The sequence below is a fragment of the Carya illinoinensis genome, chromosome 13 (assembly GCF_018687715.1).
Source record: "Carya illinoinensis cultivar Pawnee chromosome 13, C.illinoinensisPawnee_v1, whole genome shotgun sequence".
Classification (NCBI taxonomy): domain Eukaryota; kingdom Viridiplantae; phylum Streptophyta; class Magnoliopsida; order Fagales; family Juglandaceae; genus Carya; species Carya illinoinensis.
The window spans coordinates 441,546-454,983 of record NC_056764.1 but is presented as its reverse complement, the minus strand read 5'-3'; the positions used below and the strand labels follow the sequence as shown (position 1 = coordinate 454,983).

Below are 13,438 nucleotides of genomic sequence, written 5' to 3'. Positions count from 1 at the left end.
GAGGTGCAGGTGCTGTGTTGCGGGGAAGGAAGGGAGAAGATCTCACGGGTCGAGCTCCAAAACCGTTGGGGCGAAATTGGGATGGAGATGTACAGTGAATCTCCATATATGAATATTTACTGTAGCGTTCCTAAAATTAGACTGCAATTTAGGGATCCGGATGAAGAAAGATTTTATGTAAAAATCTTAAATATTTCTTCCAAATATAAAGATAAGGGACTGATGTAAGGCCAGATGAAGATGCTCTAAATGGTACTTATTTTCATATATTACACATTTGCTAAATCTTGAAATGACATCGAAAATGGTAAGTTTTCATGTGTGTGATGTGGGGACACTGGGTCCAAAAGGCCCTGCCCATATACCAAAGGACTGTGCAGCTCAATGGGAAAAACTCGGTGAGACACAAAGCCCATACCTTAAGGCCCTGCTCATATATATCCTTGATATCAAGGAGGTGATCTGTATGTTCGCAAACCAATGATACACTCGAGGCCAAGGCCCATTAGAAATCGGTGGTCATGGTTCTTGAAACATGGCCCGTTATTTCTGGCACGCGAGAAATAGCACTGGAGGCCCATTAATACAGACATGGATTTTCCTTCATTGCCCGATAACGGCGAAGAAGGGGTCCAAAAAGAAGCTGGGCCGATAACGGCACTAACACCGTACTGAAACGCTCAATACAGGGCCCATCCCACAAAGAGCCAATAAAAAGTGACCATTTCCTTACGCTCTTTCCAAAGCCTCGCTCTCTCGAGTCTCCACCACACAAAACACAAACCCTCTCTTCCTATTTCTTCGGTCTTCTCTCCCATCCTTTCGCATACCCACTCTCTTTTTCACTGCACAGCGAAAGGCGGAGACTCCTCTTAAAAGGTATATTAAAAAAAACCAAGGAATTATTTTTTGTACGTTTCTTTCACATCGGATGTATCCCGAATATTTATTATAGATCTGTATTTTTTGTGTATTTGTTTTTTTATTTTAAATTTCATTTCTGGCTCAGATTTCATCCGGACTACGAAGGTAGAACCTTTTTATAATCCGCGCGTTAGATCTGATTTCTTTGTTTTTTTTTTTGTGGATTTTTTCGATGAAATTATCTGGATTCTTAGATCTGTTCGTTTTCTTTGTTTTGTTCGAGCGTCTGATTTTTATTTTTTATTTTCATTTTTATATCTCGCAATTCATTTCGATTTTATTATCATTGTACTCGACTTCAATAGGTCAGATCTGTACTGATTTTAGTCTACTTTGCATAATCCGGTGTGTTATCTATATGTAGTTCGACTTCATAATTTCGCTGAAGGATTATCTTCTTCTGTCAATAGTTTGATGCGGCGCCTATATATTTTGAACAGCTTTATTTTTGTAGCAATGAAGTTGACTGACAATACAGTTTGCTAGGGAAAGGCTTTGGATTTTGTTGAGTCCACCCAATTTTTATTTTTATTTTTATTTTTTTAAACTTTCTATATTATCATTGATCTTTGCAAATCTTTTTGTCTTTTGAACTTTGGATACGGGAAATGTATGCCGAAGATAACTACTGGTTTTAGCCTCTTATAAGCAAATCGTTAATTGTTGGATGAAACAGAAATTTATCAGTGGATCATTTACTGTTTTGGGCTATTCTGGTGTGTTGCACATCTTAGAGGTGTACTGACTTCAATTTTGATTGTAGTTAATATTCATGGGATTGATGTGTTCAAGTTTATACTTGTGTATTGTCAAATGGTTATGGCATGATGCAGTCAATTCTGTTCCGCTTAATCTTATTCCATGGGAGCATATTTTTCCAACTAAGGAATGGAATGTGCTATGTGATTGTGGATGATCAATTCATTACACTACTTATCATCCCATGCACTGCTTTCTACAGTTTTAGCTGTAGTCAGGACACTTACATCAAAATAGTCTTTGGACTCGATTATTCAAGTGTCGTCTTCTAGGAATGGCTAAATGTTTTGGAGTTTTCAAATCAATTGATTGATAGAAAGACTGCATATCAAATATTGCCGCAATGTAAATATTTTTACTTTTCCAGTCAGTTTTTCTGTTTTCACCTTCCTTTGTTCGAAAGGCTATAATGTTATCATTCTATTGATGATTCAATCTCTTGTTTTTCTTTTTGTCCCTTTTTATCATATCTTAGCTGTACTTTTTTTTTAAAAAAAATTCATGCACTTTTTGCTTTTAACCATCCTTTGTTCGAAAGGCATTTTATTGACGATTCTTTTTCTGGTTTTTCTTTTTGTCTATTTTTATTGCATATTGTGGCTTTTTTGTCTGTATGTGTAACTGAAAAGGGAAGTAAGATTTTTTGTTCGCATGGTGCATGGCTGCTGCTCTCTTATTCTGGCATTCTTCTGCAAATATTGTTCTTGTTATATATTGATTGAATTCGTAAGTAGAGTTTTAGTGCCTTCTGTATGGGTCGTGATTTCAGTTTCTTTGTTATTATTGATTTTTTATTTTATGGTGAACCAGTACTATTCATAGCTAGCCTTAGCTATTCATTGTCACATTTCATTTATTGTAATATTAACCATTTTTTACATTGAAGTGTGTATCCTTGCAGATTTAGTAAAAATGGCTGATCGGGTTCAACAGCCCACAGTTTTTCAGAAGGCCGCTGGCCAGCTCCATCTTCGTGCTGACCTTTGCACAGATGTTCGGGGTTATAACCGCGGTTTCCATCAGTCAGCTCTGTACCAAAGGCATGCCACATTTGGGAACTACTCTAATGCAGCATTTCAGTATCCCACAATGCCAGCATGTAGAGCTACCACTGATCTATATGTTGCTTCCCCAATTTTTGTCCCAGCCGCTTCAGAGAAACCGAAGGGAAACTTTCTCATTGATTTCCTTATGGGTGGAGTCTCTGCTGCTGTATCAAAAACAGCTGCTGCTCCAATTGAGCGCGTTAAACTTCTTATCCAGAACCAGGATGAGATGATCAAAACTGGGAGGCTGTCTGAACCATACAAGGGTATTGGTGATTGTTTCAAGCGAACAATTAAAGAGGAGGGTTTTGGTTCATTATGGAGAGGTAACACTGCTAATGTCATACGTTACTTCCCTACTCAGGTTAGTGGTTTTATTCTTTTTTACTTTTAGTCTGGTAAAGTTCTGTTTATCAAGCTTCTAATGCTAGATTTCACTCTGAAACTGGCACCAGGCCTTGAACTTTGCTTTCAAGGATTACTTCAAGAGGCTTTTCAACTTCAAGAAAGACAAGGATGGTTACTGGAAATGGTTTGCTGGTAACTTGGCATCAGGTGGTGCTGCTGGTGCCTCATCCCTCCTCTTTGTTTACTCCCTGGACTATGCTCGAACCCGTCTGGCCAATGATGCAAAGGCAGCGAAAAAGGGAGGAGAGAGGCAATTTAATGGGCTGGTTGATGTCTACAGAAAGACATTGAAATCTGATGGTCTTGCTGGTCTCTACCGTGGATTCAACATTTCATGTGTTGGTATCATCGTGTACCGCGGTCTTTACTTTGGAATGTATGATTCATTGAAGCCTGTTGTCCTTACCGGAGGTTTGCAGGTTGGCATACTTCTTTGTTCTTTTAACATCACTTCATTGGGATTTAATTATTATTTGTGTGGGCCATGTATTGATGCTTTTTTCTACATGCTTGTTATCTGATAAATGAAGTTGTGTTGGTATTACTAACTAATAAAAGAAAAAGAAGAAGTTGTGTTAGTATTACTACAATGTTGCATGAACTTTATGGGTGTCATTGAAAATTTCTCTGAGCCTCTTGCTGCGAAAAGTCCAGATAAGTTTTGAGCGTGAAGATATTTCTTTGTTTTCTTTTGGAAGGACAGTCCATGAGCAATGTTTTTTTATCAAGTGTTGGACCTCACTTGACTCTTGAGTTTTTTTACCATTTTTTCATGACATATTGCTCTCATTTTTTGGTGATTACAGGATAGCTTTTTTGCTAGCTTTGCCCTCGGTTGGCTCATCACCAATGGTGCTGGTCTTGCATCCTATCCTATTGACACTGTTCGTAGAAGAATGATGATGACCTCTGGTGAAGCTGTCAAGTACAAGAGCTCGCTGGATGCTTTTTCTCAGATCCTGAAGAATGAGGGTGCCAAGTCTCTCTTCAAGGGTGCTGGTGCAAACATCCTCCGTGCTGTTGCTGGTGCTGGTGTCCTTGCTGGTTATGACAAGTTACAGCTGATTATGTTCGGGAAGAAATACGGATCTGGTGGTGGTTAATCAAGGGTATACTTACCTGCCTGTGCTGTTTAGCTTTAGATGGTGATGAAAATCTTTTTGAGTTCCAATAACTTATTCCGGCAAAGTTTTGTTCAAATAATTCAGATTTAGAGGGAGTTAAATGAAATCCCAAACCCAATTTTTAGTTTTGGATGGATTTTGATCCTACATAACCTGATTTATCGGGGTGGCTATCAATGCCCTTTACTTGTTGGAGTTTCAGTTCTATGATTTAAGGATAATTTTATATATGTATTGGTGTTTTTGGAGAAAGAGAATTTTCTTCATTGCTGGAGCAGTCTCTTTTGCCCAGAGCAATGGTGAAATTTGTCGTGCAATGTGTTGATTTATTCAATATCCATTGGATCTTCGGAGATTTGGGAGCTCTTGGTATGTGCTCTTTGGAAGTGCTTGTTATTCACTTTCTAAGAATGGTACGTGCTCTTCCCATGCGATTGATCCTGGGGTGACATGTATTTAGGACGGAAATCAAGAGCAAACTTGCTGGTTTGGTGGATCTGGGGAATGCTGTGGTTCAGTTTTATAGTAGCGATGACTTGAGAGGTCCTTAATGTGTTCATGTTGGAAGAGGGCCGAATGCATGGTCGGGAAGGCTGCTACGGTCGAAAAATAAACTGCATTAGCTGTTGGGTTGGTGCAGAAGTGAGAATTAGTGGTGCATCCCATCCGATCCACCGGAACAGGTTTGGTCAGCCGGTCGTTCATTATCTTTACGGCCTAAGTTCATCCCTGCTCCTGCCCCTTGTAGCCTGTTCAGGGGGAGAGTGATGATTTGGAGTTGGAACTCAAAACTTCCAAGGAGAGATGCTTCTTTAGTTTTTGGGTTTCGTCCTTGGAAAGAAAAACAATAGAGTTTAATTAAGATGTTAAGCAGCTTATCTAAGAGTTAATAGGTCCCGTGATAACAAATTAAAGAGGTCTATGTGCATTGAGATAGAAGTGAATTTGTGGTCAATCTAGACATCTATATGTTATGGAGCATGGACATAATATGTCGTTATGAAGATTGAGAGATTTATATTAACAACATCATGATGATTTTCAATAACCTGTATTTCAAGTTGTCTAACTAAAGTCTTGTTCTTTGTTTGGTCCCTTACGAAACCATAGGAAAAAGAAGCCAAACATAAGTAATTAGGTTGGGATCGCGCGTAAAGTTGAATCAATCTTATTTTATTCCCCTTATATTACCTTTTCTATGTTCAAATATTAATGGACCCTCATGTTTTCTTCTTGGATCTTGTCTGGAATGGCATATATTTATTAGATTGCTGCACGAACACGACTAAGCAAGAAGATGAGGTCTACTAATCAGACGGTATAGCTGGATCACACATTCTCAAGATCAGGGTTGCAATCAATGAGAAATGGTGGTGCTCATCCTCACCCTGCCAACACAAGATCAGTATCATTTCACTAATCCCACTTTATGAAGTTGACTCAGAACAAATCTCTCTTTAGAATAATTGCTGCTGCAGCGCCACACTACCTTGCATCCACGAGATGCCTATTCCCTTCCTTTCGTTAATTTTTGACCAGCTTTTTAAAGTTCCACATCATCTCTCTCTCTCTCTCTCTACTGAATAATACATGTGTACATGGAACATAATTAGGTTGGAAAGATGAATTCCTTGCTTGCAAACAAGGTCTACTTTGGTCCCATGTAACTCATGACCGTAGCATTCATCCATAGCTTTATCACCGGGTAATTCATCTTTATTCCTGAATTCTATTACGTAGAGTGACATGATAACTTTATTTTATTTTTATTTGCTGGGTATTTTTCATCTATTCAGGTCTATTTGTTGTATGCATTTATGTATGAAGGAAAAAAGTAAACAGAAAAGAAGAAGAAGAAGAAGGATAAACAAAGAATTGGATCGTGATCAAGATGAAGTACAATGTCACGATATTCTCGTGGGATCCATATCAATAGTCAAGTTTCCATGGGGTTTCAAAACAGAGGTGCATGCAAGTGTCCAACCACTCTGTAAAGCAAATAGCTTCACCCAAATGAGGATTTTACCTAATTTGGACCCTAAAAGACCTTTGCATTGACTAAGTCACTTCTCAACTAAGCTCAACTGCAATCATACAAAGTCAGTTGGTTCTGGTTATCCATCTTCAACTATAATTGATTATACATATGCACTATAGGAAAAAGAAAAACCTACTTTCGGATGGCATGCTTAAGAAATGTGAAGGCAGCAATTAATACACAGTCCTCACGCCATTATTTTCCCCCCTAACAAACAACATCTAAGATCCAAGGTTTTGAAATATCACGAAATATAGAAAATAATATATATTTATATATAGATAATATAGAATGTGAATTTACAAAAGAAGTTGGAATTTTGAAACAAACCCAAAAATGTCAACAACTTTTTCCATTAATTAACCTTTATCTTATGTAGTAGTAGTAGTGTTATGGTTGTACTCTTTGTGGTCGTAGGGATCATAAATCTTGAAGCCTATACAGCTGTTCGTGAGGGATTGTGTAGTGATAAATTTATTGTAAATGCGGCTGCTTCTGCCACTGCCACAGCCACAGACCTCCCCCTCCTCCCTCTATTCTGTATACAAATATTTATTTATTTGAGAGACCTAACTCAATGTTTATCATCTGAAATATTTATATTCTCCATTAATTTATTAAGAAAATATATGTTCCTTCAAATGATTCATGATAGTTTAAAATACCCAGTTAATTCAAAATTTAGATTAATTTTGTTTTCTTTCAGTAGTTACTCTCCTACTAAATAAATTATTAAATAGATAATATACAAAATTTGTTGGTTACCAAACGTCGCCGTTTTGGTTAAAGCTGGTAAATTTGGCCTTTTCTTATATTATGACTTATAAGCTGCAGGAGGAGAGAGAGAGAGAGAGAAGAAACTGGAAAACCCATTTGGGCCATTTCCTTTCATTTTCACACATTACAAAAACACACACACACTCTCTCTCTCTCTCTCTCTGATTCACACGGGGAGACCTCTCCATTGTCTGTTTTCTAAGCTCCATTACTAAGAAATGTCCGCTCTCTCTCTCTCTGCGAATGAGTTTCATTTCTTGTTTTTACTTTTCATAGCTGAAATTTGATGGTTCTAATTGCAGAAGAGTTCCCTGAATTTCCAACTTGTGTTCATTTGTTGTTTCTTTTCTGCGATTCTAACATTTCTTCTCCAAGAGAATGTTTGCTGAGAAAACTGGAGAAAATGTGAGAAACAAACGCAAGAAACATCTGGAGTTTATGTTATATTTTTTTGTAAATGAATGATGAAATTCTCCCATGGCAACTTTGCTGAGAACTTTTGGTGAAGGAAACCGTTTTCGAATTGTTTCTGCTACCTGCTGTTAGGTTGCGGTGAAAACTGAACGGAAACTTATGAATTTTGTGCTGTATTTAGTGTTGGTTCTGTTTCCCTTTCCTCTCCTCCATTTTCTCAGAGACCAATAGGAGATTGAAGGATAAAAAACATTTTTTTTTTTTTTGTATGTTAAGTTATGTAGGGAACTGAAGAAAGCTGTTAATGATGCTGCATTTCTGCAAATTGCCATGTGGAACCTCAAGAATTAGATAGATCCGCTAATAGTTATACCTATTTATTATACATCTTCAAATCCGAGAGCCTATTCATGTAGGATAGTTTTTTTTTTTTTTGCTTTTAAATTCCATTATTTAGTTTGTTTCCTTTTTATTATTATTATTATTATTATTATTTATTTTTGTGAGCTTTACGTGACTAAGTATACAGTTGACATGCTTGTATTTTATGGTAATTTGCAGCTTGTTTTGTGAATTGGAGTCTGTATAGTGATTAAATATGAATGGGAATGGGCAAATGGAGGTACATTACATAAACACTGGTTTTCCTTACACGGTTACGGAAAGTTTCATGAACTTCTTTGAAGGCCTCACACATGTACCGATCAATTATGGTCATACCTTACCGACGCAAGATCAGGTATTTTTTTCGTTTTTTATTTTTATTTTCCAGTCTTGACAACTATACCCATTAGGTTGTTCATGCGTTTGGTAGTGATTAGCTGTGTGGCGGCTATCCCAATCTGCTCTTGAATAGACGGAGGGCGTAGGTTGTCATGCTGAAGCATTTATTGTCCTTTACGTTGAGAAATAAATTGTTTAATTCAGGATTAATAGGTGAGGATGGCAGTATACGATTGTTTAGAGAAAGAAAATGAAAAAAGAGTCTTTCTTTGCACAAGCCCACGAAAGTTGATGCAGTAAGGGCGTCACTGAAATTAATGGAAGATGATGGTCATATGGTAGAACGTGCTATTGTAGGTCGCTTATCTTAAATCAACCACATGGCTCCATTTCTATTTATTTGTTTTCTGAAAAGTTTGATTTGCGGTTCTTTTCTAAATGTGTCGAAGAACGCTATCTGATAGAACTTACTTCAGTGTGAATGTAAATTTGATTATGAATAGTATAATGTAAGTGTTTTCCTCGTTGAATTAAATTTCTGCAATATTATGAAATGTTATTTTCTTATATTCTGTCTGTTCAGGAAAGTGCATACTGGTCGATGAATATGAATTCTTACAAATTTGGATTTTCTGCTCCGGGGAGTACCTATTATGGTCATTATGAGGCAAGTGATCACTTACCAAGAATGGAGGTCAGCAGGGGTACCTGGGAATACCCTTCAACAATGAATCAAGAGCATGCATCTACAGACTCACAGTCTGAAGGAGATGCAGTCATGGGTGTGCATTCTATTCCTGAAGAATGTTAGTTCAAGAGAAGCTCGTCTTTATTCATTTAAGAGTAGCTATTGTGTTCAATTTTACAAGCATTGATCATAAATTATGATAGTTACTTTCATATTTATCAAAAAAAATTATGATAGTTACTTTCATAATCTAATACTCAATTAGCCTTTATTTTTACAGGCAGTCCAACTCATCATAATAACAATAGCTCTCAGGTTGGAACCTTGCTTGCTGATTCTGCCTTTTTTCCCCTTTCTATTTTTTTTTTTAAATTATTTTTTTTAGTTTTTATTTTTATTTTTTTTATGATTGCTTCTCACTGGTGCCAGTTAACATATTACATCTGGGTTTGAGAAGTTTCACACATCTCTGTGCATATGTGCAGTCAGTCATGCAGAATGCTAAAAATATATTGTGCATTAGGCAATCCAAAAAAGAAATTGAAATCATTATGTCTTTATGCATGGAGTTGCTTCCAAAACTGGCTCAAATGCCCTGCTTTTTCCCCATCTGGAAGTCTGGGATTGAGTAGGTTCATTAGAAATAGTTGGGTTTTGGGTCTAAAAGTAGATGGAATTAAAGTTGATGGGGAGTGCGGTAGTGTAGCCCATAAGGAGCAATGAGCCTTTAGTGGTCGGGGTTCTGGATCATCCAAATAACCTTCTTAAGGCTCTCAAAGCAAATAAAAGCTAACATTGCTAACTAACTCCCTCTCTACTTGCAGCATCACCATTCATATTCGTCCCAAGTTTCTCAGCAACTTCTCTTCCTATCTTTGTCATTGGAATTCTCCCACTAATAATCACATTTCTATAAATTTCTGTTGTTTATATTGGAATCCTATGTACTTATTTCTTTTCAATCGCAACTGCTACTTTAGGGGTAGAATCTTCACAGTCCTGTTGCCAAAAGCTAAGTAAACATTTCATCTTCCATGTATATTGTTGCAGGTCACATGGCAAGACAACGTTGATCCTGATAACATGACTTACGAGGTTGCTATAAATTGTCCTCTTATTATAGTTACAATGTGGCAGTTTTCCCTTTTTTTTTTTTTTTTTTTTTTTATTTGAGCAAGTCAAGTAACCTCCTTGTCGGAGGGCAGGGTGCGTGGGTAGCAGACAACTAAAATCTCTCCCCTGCCCACAGCCCACTACCTATACACATACACGCACACCAAACAAGTGAAAGATTCAGCATTAAACTAATTTGGGTGTGCCACAAAAAATTGTCTATCTCCTTTTACACAAGCCAATGAAGGGATGAAAGAATGATAATCAGGATAGTATTGAATGGAGAACATCCAGCTATCAAGGAGACGAAAAGCGACTAGGAATATTGATATTTACATAGCAGTCACCCTTGACTAATATCAACAAAGCACATTGGGGGCTAGTTTTGCGATATCCAAGAAATGAATTAATTGTTTTTCGTTCCCTTGAGCATGTATATAAGATATTCAATCAGCTTCTTCAGTTGTCCTCATTATAACTTTCTTGAGCTATCATTTTGTAGCTCATGCCCCACATGTGGGATGCATCATAAACAATTACCCATCATTATACAAAAAGCTGATATATATGATAAAGAGTTACCTGTTCAATCCAATGGGTTGGTTTTAAGACTTAGGAGCATTGGCAGGCTTTTAAAGGTTCGCAGATGTCCTAACAAATGTATGATTAATGATTGAAAACCTGGAATAAGTTTAAAATGAGTTCATGTAATTAGAAATGAAACTTGGTCAGTGCTTTGGATGTTGATGTTTCTTTAGTAGGATAATTATTAGGGAATCATAATGGGACCACATTAATTGTGCTCTGTTCTGCAGGAGCTACTTGACTTAGGTGATGCGGTTGGAACTCAAAGTCGAGGTCTTTCACATGATCTTATTAGTTTGCTTCCAACTTCCAAGTACAAATTCAAAAACTTCTTCTCAAGAAAGAAATTGAGAGAGAGGTAATTCTGGTCCAAAGATGCTTTGTTTAATAATGGCAATTTTCATTCACCTGTAGCAATAAACTTGCAAGTGTGACCCATCTATCCATTTCTTTTAGTTGTCTTCATATTTTAAGTATATATTTGTTTTCTCGCGCTCTGGGCAACAAAAATATTATCTGCATTTGAATGTATCTGACCAGAAGTTCCAGGAAGTCATGTAATATAAACATTTCTGTCATATGCCTCTATTTTATATGTGAGTTTCCATTGTTAGGAAACAGATTTTTTTTAATCCAAAATGAGTCTTCTTTTCTTGCCAAAAAGAAAAATTATGTTGGAAGCAATTGTTTGAGAAATTTTTGTAAGTCCATGGATGGCGAATTATTTTTAGACTTGATATTAACCACATCATAGAACTTGATGTTCTGCTTGACCGGTCTGGTATCTGGTGCAACGATGATAACATGGTGTGGACATTTATTACTAGGAATTTTACTGGTTCAACATGTGAAGTACAGTAACTCATTCTTATACCATGCCATGCATCATTGGGTTCAGCATCAGCAAATTTGTTTGATTAGGGGGCTATATTGGTGCTGGTGTCATCAGCTGCATCTCATAGTTGTGCCCCTGTTCGTGACTTTAATATTAAACTTGCATCTCATGGTTTTGATTTTCCAGAAGCAACAGTAACTAAATGTCCAGCGACTATGCTTCATATGGTAGAGAATCATTGATGAAAACAATTTTATGTAAAAATTGTTGAAATTACATGGCCAAACAAATGGGTTTATACTCAGGCTGTTTTTAATGATAAATTTGCAACAAAGTGTTGGGATGCACATATTTGTGAAATTGCATCAAAAGTGTATTGTGGAGGATGGTGTAAAGCCCCAAGGGAAGCCCAAGCCACATCTAGACCTATACTCCAAAATGACTAGTCAATGATACAATTAGAACCCCATTGGAACCATTGTAAAGAGTAAGACCTTCTCCCTCCCAAGCAATGTGAGATCCCATACACCACATACACTCACTACTCAGTATAGGGTATCATGATGAGTACCTATTTCAGAAGTAACATTAGAATATGATTTGAGATTAAAATAGAGTAGGGATCACCTTCTTTCTAAAAGAGGCAAGGATGAGGATCAGGTGATGCCATCTATTTATTGCAAGAAGCTAAATCTGATTTCCAAAGAAACTTTGACCTTAGTATCATCCTTAAGCTCCTCCAATGTGGTATTCCTTTCAGCTTATCCATTTTCTACTATTTGTAGTTATTAGAGGTTTTTCTGCAACTTCAGAATGTAGTTACTGGATGCACTATTTTCTTTTTCAATTGGTTTTTTCCCCTCACATTCTAATATTGGATTTATGGCCGTTCAACTGCTCACAATGGCATTGCTTGGGTGCAGATGTGTTATATGCCAGATGAGGTACAAAAGAGGTGATCAGCAAATAAAATTGCCGTGCAAGCATGTTTACCATAGTGAATGCATCAGCAAATGGCTTAGCATTAACAAGGTCGGTAAATGATTTCATAAAAGCTGATTATTTTTCAGAATTCTAGGTTTGCAATATTCATGCCCTTGGCTGATCTTTATCTACTGTGTATTTGCCAGATTTGCCCAATTTGCAACACAGAGGTATTTGGCGATGAATCAAGGCGTTAATGCATCAAACCGAAAAAATGGATGAAAGAACTGTGTTGTTCTATGCTCCATCAATTTCATATATATATTTTTTCCCATTGTTACTAGCTTTTTTGTTTTTGTTTTTCTCCAAGTTTGTGGGGGGCGGGGAGGGGGAGTGTATACTACATGGGCTTGTTAAGGAATATGGTAGCTTCCGCTTACTTCATACAAGGGTTCTTTCAGCGGAGAAACTTGGATAATTTTAGATTTTGTAACAATAATTTTAAGTAGTGGAGGATTTCTATTTGAATTAACTAGTCTCAAATTTAGTTGTTGGGTCCGATCTTCTTTGCTTGTGAGCTTAGCTGAATGAGATTGTGCGTGCCAATTTCAACCATAGATGATCATGATTGGTTCAGGCAGCTCCACAGCTAACGACGGATTAAAAGGGTAGATGCATTGTGCATGACTGATTACCTGATACTGGATGCTATATGCATATAGATTGAATGGATTTTTTTTATTTTTTTAATTCCTATGAACCAATTGATTCGAAATTTACATAACTTTGATTGATTTACCTCATATAATTTGGAACCAAATGGGTAGTTTTTCAAATATGAAACGCATGGTCGTTGGGTTGGGTTGCCAATTCCAAACTCTCTTTCATTTTTCTTCTGTTGCAGTAATAAATAATAAATACTGTAAATAGTATAAATTATTTATAAATAATAATAAATAATGCTTCCAACTAGATTTTTCATAAATAATAGTGCAGCCTCACTTGTCAAACACAGCTCGGGGAAAAAGCAGGCTACTGGGTGCCTTGTACTATACAGACGGGCACACGGACGAGAGGGAT

The 13,438-nt window shown here is 36.9% G+C and overlaps 2 protein-coding genes across 15 annotated transcripts; both read left to right on the top strand.

Annotated features, from left to right (window-relative positions):
* The first annotated feature begins 723 nt into the window (after window positions 1-723).
* On the top strand, window positions 724-4,513 carry LOC122292459 (ADP,ATP carrier protein 1, mitochondrial-like). 2 transcript variants are annotated; one of them, XM_043100822.1, is made up of 4 exons: window positions 724-879; window positions 2,585-3,093; window positions 3,185-3,556; window positions 3,944-4,513. In XM_043100822.1, exons 2-4 carry the CDS (start codon window positions 2,596-2,598, stop codon window positions 4,238-4,240), a joined length of 1,167 nt encoding a protein of 388 aa, XP_042956756.1. In that variant the 5' UTR covers window positions 724-879; window positions 2,585-2,595; the 3' UTR covers window positions 4,241-4,513. The 2 variants fall into 2 exon arrangements, with proteins under 2 accessions (XP_042956756.1, XP_042956754.1); XM_043100820.1 differs by having other exon boundaries at window positions 726-879; window positions 2,570-3,093.
* A 140-nt stretch (window positions 4,514-4,653) lies between these two features.
* On the top strand, window positions 4,654-12,890 carry LOC122292461 (E3 ubiquitin-protein ligase BIG BROTHER). Of its 13 annotated transcripts, XM_043100827.1 has the most exons (9): window positions 4,654-5,966; window positions 6,058-6,226; window positions 8,052-8,229; window positions 8,797-9,019; window positions 9,167-9,216; window positions 9,952-9,996; window positions 10,830-10,957; window positions 12,358-12,466; window positions 12,565-12,890. In XM_043100827.1, exons 3-9 carry the CDS (start codon window positions 8,089-8,091, stop codon window positions 12,613-12,615), a joined length of 747 nt encoding a protein of 248 aa, XP_042956761.1. In that variant the 5' UTR covers window positions 4,654-5,966; window positions 6,058-6,226; window positions 8,052-8,088; the 3' UTR covers window positions 12,616-12,890. The 13 variants fall into 13 exon arrangements, with proteins under 13 accessions (XP_042956761.1, XP_042956764.1, XP_042956769.1 ...); XM_043100830.1 differs by lacking the exons at window positions 4,654-5,966; window positions 6,058-6,226 and adding an exon at window positions 6,343-6,360; XM_043100826.1 differs by lacking the exons at window positions 4,654-5,966; window positions 6,058-6,226 and adding an exon at window positions 7,012-7,296.
* Window positions 12,891-13,438: the final 548 nt, after the last annotated feature.